Source organism: Oryzias melastigma, linkage group LG6, assembly GCF_002922805.2.
Source record: "Oryzias melastigma strain HK-1 linkage group LG6, ASM292280v2, whole genome shotgun sequence".
Lineage (NCBI taxonomy): Eukaryota > Metazoa > Chordata > Actinopteri > Beloniformes > Adrianichthyidae > Oryzias > Oryzias melastigma.
The window spans coordinates 16,740,814-16,747,990 of NC_050517.1; the positions used below are offsets into that span (position 1 = coordinate 16,740,814).

Sequence of the window (7,177 nt, forward strand, 5' to 3'; positions counted from 1 at the left end):
AACATCATCTGCAGCTTGTTTAAGTTCCACAGATGCTTCTGTGGAACGAGTGGAAACAATTAGTTTTTTTTTCACATATTTTAAAACCAGACAATTTTCTCCTTAACTGTGCTTGAATTGAAACTATTGTGCAGACTTATAATGTTGAATCTAAGCTTTATGGTAACTGTTTGGCAGAGACGATTAGTCAAGGAAAGTACAAGCAGAAACTAAGTCAAGTAGATCACACTCAGAGATAAGTTTCACTAATGATTCAGGGAGGTCAAGAGGTAAAAATGAAAGTTTTTAGCAGAAGAAAAACTTTTTCACAGTACTTTTTGGGGTGTAGATGTACTTTCATGTTTTTAAATCCTTAAATGCGTCACAGAAGCTGCATGTCAGAGTGCAGGTTTTTACTGTTCCCTTCAGTATGAGGGGTTGCCCGGGGCTGTTTTTGTAAAGTTTCACGTTCTCCAGCACGGTTTTCTCAGAACAGGATCAATTTGTTTTTTTTGTTTTTTTGTACATTCAGGCCACCATTTTAAAAAATAACAAATTAAAAGTCCAGAAAATTATTTTTTAAGGCTACATTTTTTAATCATTGTGGTAAAATATTGAATTTAACTCTTTAATGTACCAGCTAGTAAATCAAATTTTAAGTAATTATACAGTATTATTAGGATTATCAACATTTTTAAGTTGTTTAAGTTAATAAATATTTGTCCCAAGCAAAAAATGGAATCAAGCATTAACGGAAAAAAAACAACTAAGTTTGAAAAAATAAAAAAAATGTTGATTGCATTAATTTTAACTAAGAAAAGATGAGTCTGTTTGTTGCATATAAATCATCTGATTGAGAAAGGCTTATTTTAGGGAGCAGTCAGGCATAAATCACTGCAGCTACATGGGAGAAACATGTTTTTGCTTCAAGAAAGACGTCTGAACTCTGTGGCACGACCAACCGTCATGTTCTTCTGTCTTATTTTACTGAAACTGGAAAGCTGGTCCTCAGAGGCTGATGGCTCCACGTTCAGACTAACATTCTCCTTAGAAAATCTCATTGTGGCTTGTGGCTTGCACACATTTCCAATTCGCAACCAAGTAACGAAAGTCAAATTCTCAGCTTTGAAACGGAGAGCAGCTTTTATTTTGGCGGTGTGACTGAGAAAGTTTAATAAAACCGAATGACACATCCACATACGGTAACTTTGTTTTCGAGATCAGGTGTGAAATTTGCAATGCAAAGTGTCAGAATGTTTTCTCTCCATAGACATTCCACACATGAAGCGTTTGAGCTCAAGGCCATCTTGAAATTTGAACCGGCACGTCTGACATCAGAGCCGTTTCTGGTGAGAAAGTAAACCTGTATGCAGAACAAACATACTTGGGGTGTGTCTGCTGCTGTCAGGATGCCAGAATTACAAGTCAGATGGGTTTGTGATTCTGAGTGAGCATGAGAATCATGTGGCAGTGCCCCCTTGTGGTGATTTGTGGGATTTTTTTTTTTAAATCATAATTAAGAAAAATATATTATTTTAAAAAAATAATTACTTTTTTTAAGCTTACGTGACAACGGATACATAAAGATAAAGTGCCTCATCTCACAGACTGTATGGAAAACAGTAAAAAAAACACAAATTTAAGAGAAGTTGCACATTTTATTAGAAATTTGAGAAAAGAAAACCTTAAAAAAAGGTGTGTGGTTATTCCAGAAGAGTGTATCCAAAGTGAATCCACTAGAGAGCCACAGTCATACTGAACTAGAAGCTTAAATAACACTGTCACACTCCTGTGTATGTACAATTTCCATTAACAAAATCAATCACTGAGAGGCACTTTTGAAGAGACTGCATGCATTCATGAATCAGGAATTTGGCGTGTATGCTATAAATTATAAATGTCTGCCTGCTAGAAAGTAAAAGATTAATAGTGACAGATTTACAATATTTTTTTAAAAATAGAAAACATGACTTGATCTAAAATAAAATGATAAATATAAGCCTCCACAGCGTACAGCAGAGACTAGAGACACACAAACAGTAGCTGGTGTTTGCTGCTGCTTGGTAGACTTTTAATAGACGCCAGGGCTGTTCCGGATGCCGCAGCAGAGTACCATGGTGAAGATCATCTCGAAGACCTACATGGAGGAGAAAGAGGTGAGATTGTGTCCTAACAGGGTGAAAGAGACGGCAGACTGCGGCGAGCAGTGGGACAGTCTCACCATGATGACGGCAACCGCCAAGGCAGCCAGCCCGATGAGGTAGAGCTTGTCAGAGAACAGCGATATCAGCTTAAGGTGACAGCTCTGAGGAGAGAAAAGAAGGTTTACAGAAAAGCTTTACAAAAGAAAGTCGCCCTACTATCAACTGTTTATCCATTTTTTGCCTTTCAATTAGAGAAACTCCTTAAATGAGCAGGAAGAGTGAGTAAAAAACTACATTCAACCCCCAAAAGGAATTAAAAGAGCTGAAAGAAAGGAGGAAAGCTGTTGCTTCACTTCAATATGATTAAGTAAGAGCACTTCTGTCAGGTTCTGTGGGTTTGTTGGTGTGTATCATTCAGGTGTGTATCCACGGGATTCAAAGACATTAAAATAATCAGACGTGTGATGGCATTTGGGAGGGGTTGGAATGCCCTTCCAGACTGTTTCTGTTACATCACGTTACAGTAAAGCTGATTTTATCACACGTGAAATGTTAAAGGTGGAATCAATTCACCCGAAACTGGGCGGCTCAGACAGGGGTGCAACGTTTCAGGAGTCAAAACGCATGATATACACAGGACAGGAGAGGAGATGGAAGAGGGAGGAAATTTTTATCACCTTTTTATTAATATATAAATACATATATATATATTTATTGACTAGATTGAGATGTAAAATGTCTTCATACCTTGTCCTTCTCAGGTTTATTTCGAGTGTTTTCTGAACACAAAGATGCAGCAACATTTTGGAAGAGGAGGGTGTCGTTTCCTTTTCCACAGCAGTCAAGCTGAAGGCAACCAGGAGCAGAAGCAAGACGTCACTCAATCTGTTTTCAAATAAACCTCTTTTTCTGTGATGAAAAAAAGGATTTGGCTTTGACGTACTGCATTGTGGAAAACGTTGAGGACTTTGGAGGCCGAGTCTTTACTGGAGGTGTCTGACACATCCATAGCCTTGATGTAAGCGGCGTCGTAAAAATTGATGAGTTCTTTGGAAACCTGCGGATGATAGGTGACACGCTGGCGTTTACTGGAACAGAGGCGAAAACGTCAATGATAAGCGATGAGTGTGTGTGTGTGTGTGTGTTTTCATTTACGCACAGTGTCTTTGTTCATGAAACCCCAGAGAGCTGCGGCCACTTCACAGGCAAAGAGGATCACCAAAAAGAAGAAGAACTGTCGAAAAAGAATCCATCAAAAACGTACAAAACATTGTGGGAAAATAGGAATTTGTGCCGCCGTCAGATTTTGAAGTGCTCACCGTTCCCAGTAGACACTGAGATTCCTGAATGGCACCGTAACATCCAAGGAATCCCACCAGCATCATCACAGCTCCAACTGCTATCAGGATGTACACACCTGTACTCAAAAAAAAAAAAGCAACACTTTGTCATTGACACCACCAGGGGGCAGCAAAGTCAGGAATAGATCCTTCTGTCTCCTCTCCACACAATGTTTAGTAATGGGCTTCCTGCATGTTCTCCCTGCTTTTTCTGTGAGGTGACATGACATTATTGACATCCTGGAGATAAACGGCTCCCAGATCCTGACTCAGAGAGAGACCGCTCAGAGCAGCCCGCCACGAGAGGAAATGCCTTTCCCACAATCCTTCATCTCTCCTGACCATTGACCCCGAGCGCTTCCCAGGAAACAGAAGGAGGCATTTAAAAAAAAAAAAAAAAAAAGCTCAGAAATCAATATACACACATTTGTGGAATTAGACGGATGAAATGGAGAGGCTAAGGACATCAGAAATGAAAGCTTGGTCGGAGTGGCAGCTCCTAAACAGAGATGTGAAACGGACTCAGAGAAAAGACGGCCTCAGTTTGTTCTACATTTAATGCAATTTATGAAGTGTTGAGGAAGTGCAACACTATTGTTTTGATACTTAAAAAAATCAAATTAACAAATTCAAAGAAGAAAAAGTTTAAATGCTGACACAGCATGTAGCTCTGCAGAAGAATTCAACTAAAACACAGATTTTTATTTTCACAGATCTTAGTATTATAGCTGTTTTAAAATCATGCTTCAACCATTTTTTCAACACTCCAAAAAAATTTTACCCTTTAGGTTTTTTTTATTGTGTTTTTGTTTTCCTTTCCTCCAGAAAATACACATTAAGTATATATCTGGGGCTGAGAGAAGGTAAAAACATAACCTACAAACTAAAAGAATCTCTTTCCTGTCGTTGCTCCAACCTCACCCCTTTTCAAAGTTAAACTAAAAACATTTTTCTTGGCGCTCTGTTGTATTGTTTCCTCTAAAGTATCTTTCATAAAAACATGTGTTTCATTGTAATTTTTTATTTTTCATCATTTAAATCCCACAATGATTGTTTGTCTGACCCTCTGTGGCCTTCCTTTTAATGTATAAACTTCCTGAAATAAATGCTGGATTTGAAACCTGCTAAACAAATAGAGTGGTCTTTCCTGCTTTAACGGGAGATTTATCTTATTCTTTTTCCTTCTATGGTGACAGGAAGTGTATGTGGAGCTCAGATTAGAGGTCAGGTAGCTGCTCAAACAGGAAATAATGCTGGTATGTTTTCTGAACGAGGAGAACAAGCGTTTAAAAAAGGGATTTAAGCTGCAGATTTATTTATTTTTAATTTAGAACTTGATTTAGATGATGTGAGATGTATTGTAAGTTTGAAATTGTAAAAATATTCGGCTGATTTAGTGAAAAAAAAATCTATTTCTGGATTTTCTATTCTTGCACATTTTCATGTTGATTAACAAAACTGTGGAAAGAACCGGCAGAAATAGACTCTGACATGTCAGCGGGCCCCCACCACCTCACAGCACACCTCATTTGTCACGGACAGCCAGTCCACATTTACACATTCTCCATACTAGCCCTCCGCCACCCCACCACCCCCTTCTAGACTTTTGTTCCTCTGAGAAACGGCTACCAGGGCCAGAAGCTGCAATGCAGCAATGGAGCCATTATTTCCACTGCCTACCATTACTATGACAACACCCTTTGAGGTTTGAAGGCTGGAGTCTTTAAAGGAGACACGTGATGTTGGATCCCCAGAGAAGATTTTTCTTGCTCTCTTGAGTTTGTCATTTAAAGACGATAAAAGTGAGAACTTTGACGTTGAGCCTTTAAAATGCAGACAAATAAATAAAGATTAATCTTAACAAATGACAACATTTTTGTGTCACAAAAGACTTAGGAATGTTTACATAGGACTCATCCTCTCCAGGTGCCCCCCCTCCTAATCCCAGCCTTCCACTACATGGCTTTAACTTCCCATCCACCACACATTCCCATCGACTCCTCAGCAATAATTTAAGCTAATTTAGGAAAGTAAAACTATTAATTTATGAGGAAACTCAACCAGACAACTGCCATGATAATGATTTCAAGCTACAGAGGAAAATGAGCTTGTATATTTCTAGTTTTACATAAACACCACTTTGGTCTGCCAGCGTGCTTAAAACACCCACTTCACACTCTAATTTGAAGGATAATATGCAGAGGTACAAAGTTGGTTAAATTATGCGAGGGCGTGTATGCAAGAGAGGGTTTAAAAAAAGACACAAAAAAAAATCGCCTTGATCTCTCTTGGGTGGGCCTCTGCTGCCGCCCTGCCTTGATAATCACTAGTGTGGAGTTATTCTATAAAAAGCGCAGGATCGGATCGTCTTTGCTCTGTATACTTACTGGGAAGTAAGTATGGTAGAACAGCGGGAATCTAAATTAATGGGCTGGCTAAGTTTAGCACTACAGAAAACCAGGATGATGAATGTTTGAAATGTTTACCTGGTTTGGAGCCTACTAGGCCTTCCTGTGATTGAAGTTCATGCAACACCGAAAAGATTATATTTGAGAATATTTACTGACTCCATAAGTGCTGATTTCTTAAAATAACATCAAAAAGAGTGGAGATTCATCCATCCTAACTATAAACGGCAATAGTAAGAAACAAAGGGGAGTGAAAAGGTGAAAAGCAACGCCAGCCGGGTCACGGTTGAGTCAAACTGCGGATTTACGCAGGTCCTGTTTCCTGATCTCTTTTAAAAGGTCAGACTGTCCCTAATATTTCTACACATCGTTGTTATAATGGATCTCTTTATTGGGTTTGCTTATTTCCCCTTTTTTATTCAGTGAAAATGGTGATAAAAACGAATAATGTCTCAAAAAAGATGGCTAAGGGAGAAAGACGGGCTCTGCTTTAATGTCATTGATGATAGTAAATCCATTCATTCTCAGAGTTCATTTAAGAAGAGCTTTTGTACGTTTTGCAAAAATATGTCTTCTTTTTTTGCTTACTTAAAGCGCCGCTTTTCTCCTTCAGAATCCACTGGAATTATGTTGATCGTGTTATTGGTTGAAAAGTTACATGTTATAGATTTTGTGTAAAAGGGTTAACTTTCAATTACTTTCATTCATTTGCTATAAAATCACCAATAGTGTCTCTTTGGTGACTTAAAAATGCATTTTTCTTTATATATTTTTTAAAAATAACTTGTAAATCCCTTTTTAAATTTTCTTTCTTTTTTTTTTAAATAGATTCAGATTTACTGTGGAGCCACTATACTCACTGATGTAAAAGGTGCTCGGTGCCGGCTGGTTTTCAAACTGAAGAATGAGGAGTTTGCTGGTCTGATTATCATGGCGTAACCACAGGGCCATTCCCAGGATCGCTCCTCCAGCCAGCTGTCCCAAAAAAGAGAAAGGCTGTTACTGTTTTTATTCATCCATTTCCACTCTTTGATGAAACATTTATGACTATTTAGGGAAATCTGAAAAAAAAAATGCAACAGAACCCCCAAGTATTTGGTCATTTTTTGTCTAATTTTATTCCTTCAGCGAAGAACGTCCTGAAACCTCCGTGACCCAGGTCATGTCCTGGTGAATACCATCCTTCCAGGTGATGGAGCAGCGTTCTCGGCCAAGAGTTGTGCCGGCAGCTCTTGACAATGTTTATTCCCTGACATTTGCCATCATTGTTATCCTGCCAGATTTCCATTGTTCTCAAAGTAACAGG

At 38.6% G+C, this 7,177-nt stretch overlaps 2 protein-coding genes and 1 long non-coding RNA gene across 5 annotated transcripts in view; 1 reads left to right on the forward strand and 2 right to left on the reverse strand.

Annotated features, from left to right (window-relative positions):
- LOC118598856 overlaps positions 1–3,866 on the forward strand; it is a 7,684-nt gene extending 3,818 nt beyond the window's left edge. The window contains exon 2 of the long non-coding RNA XR_004948039.1: positions 2,885–3,866. This is a non-coding gene — a long non-coding RNA (uncharacterized LOC118598856). The remainder of the gene's footprint in view (positions 1–2,884) is intronic.
- On the reverse strand, positions 350–3,534 carry LOC112152302 (CD81 antigen). Its single transcript, XM_024281796.2, has 6 exons — positions 3,443–3,534; positions 3,283–3,357; positions 3,067–3,180; positions 2,871–2,969; positions 2,201–2,284; positions 350–2,116 (listed from the first exon to the last, which is right to left on the reverse strand). The coding sequence occupies exons 1-6, from the start codon at positions 3,506–3,508 to the stop codon at positions 2,051–2,053; spliced, it is 504 nt and encodes a 167-aa protein (XP_024137564.2). The 5' UTR covers positions 3,509–3,534; the 3' UTR covers positions 350–2,050.
- Positions 3,443–7,177, reverse strand: part of sergef (secretion regulating guanine nucleotide exchange factor) — a 32,933-nt gene continuing 29,198 nt past the window's right edge. For all 3 annotated transcript variants that reach the window (XM_036212338.1, XM_036212337.1, XM_036212339.1), the window contains 2 exons: positions 6,732–6,846; positions 3,443–3,540 (listed from right to left, as the gene is read on the reverse strand). In XM_036212338.1, the coding sequence (XP_036068231.1) occupies positions 6,800–6,846 (47 nt within the window). In that variant the 3' untranslated portion in view covers positions 3,443–3,540; positions 6,732–6,799. The remainder of the gene's footprint in view (positions 3,541–6,731; positions 6,847–7,177) is intronic.

What these genes read in the sequence shown, in the direction of transcription:
- LOC112152302 (XM_024281796.2), bottom strand. Translation starts at nt 3,508, where the DNA reads ATGATGCTGGTGGGATTCCTTGGATGTTACGGTGCCATTCAGGAATCT. An exon ending in GTTTCATGAACAAAGACACT is followed by an intron (nt 3,181 to 3,282) that starts GTGCGTAAATGA and finishes TATCATCCGCAG; the next exon opens with GTTTCCAAAGAACTCATCAA. An exon ending in ATAAACCTGAGAAGGACAAG is followed by an intron (nt 2,285 to 2,870) that starts GTATGAAGACAT and finishes TTCTCTCCTCAG; the next exon opens with AGCTGTCACCTTAAGCTGAT.